This window comes from Microtus ochrogaster, chromosome 10 (genome assembly GCF_000317375.1).
Source record: "Microtus ochrogaster isolate Prairie Vole_2 chromosome 10, MicOch1.0, whole genome shotgun sequence".
Taxonomy (NCBI): domain Eukaryota; kingdom Metazoa; phylum Chordata; class Mammalia; order Rodentia; family Cricetidae; genus Microtus; species Microtus ochrogaster.
Window position 1 is genome coordinate 83,765,871 of NC_022016.1, and position 1,129 is coordinate 83,766,999.

At 41.5% G+C, this 1,129-nt stretch overlaps 1 protein-coding gene across 10 annotated transcripts in view; it reads left to right on the top strand.

Moving 5' to 3' along the window:
- Nucleotides 1–1,129, top strand: part of Kif1b (kinesin family member 1B) — a 144,018-nt gene that overhangs the window by 122,350 nt on the left and 20,539 nt on the right. For all 10 annotated transcript variants that reach the window (XM_005353694.3, XM_005353693.3, XM_005353702.3 and 7 more), the window contains one exon: nt 522–627. In XM_005353694.3, coding sequence (XP_005353751.1) covers nt 522–627 — 106 coding nt within the window. The remainder of the gene's footprint in view (nt 1–521; nt 628–1,129) is intronic.

The window sequence follows — 1,129 nt, forward strand, 5'->3', positions numbered from 1 at the left end:
CAACCTTGGGAAATCATGTTGGATCCTACACTTATCCAAATGATCTCTAACACCTACTGTGTGTGGCCAGGCAGTGGTGACACAGGCCTTTAATCCCAGCATTTGGGAGGCAGAGGCAGGCAGATTTATGAGTTTGAGGCCAGCCTGGTCTACAAGCGAGTTCCAAGATAACCAGGGTTACACAGAGAAACCCTGTCTCAAAGAAAGAAGTGTGTGAGAGAGACAGACAGAGACAGAGGAGAAAGAAACATCTAGGCAAATGTCCTTCACCGAGATATGGTACTGAAGATTGAATCTAGGTACCTAACATTGAATCTTGCACATGTTCTACCACTAAGCTATCTCCTTATATCTTTTCTTTATACATATATTTTCTTAAAGACAGGATGTCGCTAAATTGCCCAGGCCGGCCTTGAATTTGTGATCCTTCTGCTATTGTTGCGTAGCTAGAATTATAGCTTTGATTTAACAAAGTTATGTCTTGTCTGTAATGTGCTCATCTTGTGGTTTCCTTCTTTAAGGTCGGATTAGGAATAAACCCGAGGTAGATGAAGCTGCCGTTGATGCTATCCTTTCCCTAAACATCATCTCAGCCAAGTCCCTGAAGTCTTCCCACAGCTCCAGCAGGTAGGGTACCTTGGGACACGGAGGTGTCAGCCCTGTGTGGATAGAGGGGCTCACATTAGATTCCCTAACAACTCCTAGGACCTTTAATCCCAGTCCTGGGAGTCAGAGACTGGAAAATCTCCATGAGTTCAAGGCCAGCCTGGTCTACACAGCAAGTTCCAGAACAGCCAGGACTGCATAGAGAGACCTTGTCTCTAATTAACTAATTAATTAAAATAAAAACAAAAATATTATGTTTTCAGGGCTGAAGCTTTGTGTATACACATTCATTTATCAAGCCCTGTAATAGGTCGAAGTTTGTTTTTTTTTTTGAGTTGTGGGGTCAGTTGTTGGAATTCTCATTCTTTCTTGTAAAAACCACACTCATAATGTATTATGTAATTTTTTTAGTTGGTGAAGCAAGAACTGGCAGCTGAGAGGAAGAGGTTTAGAGGATTTAAATTCCAAAACCATGTGGACCACATAGTGAAAGCCTGTCTCAGATTAAAAGAAAAAAAAAAAA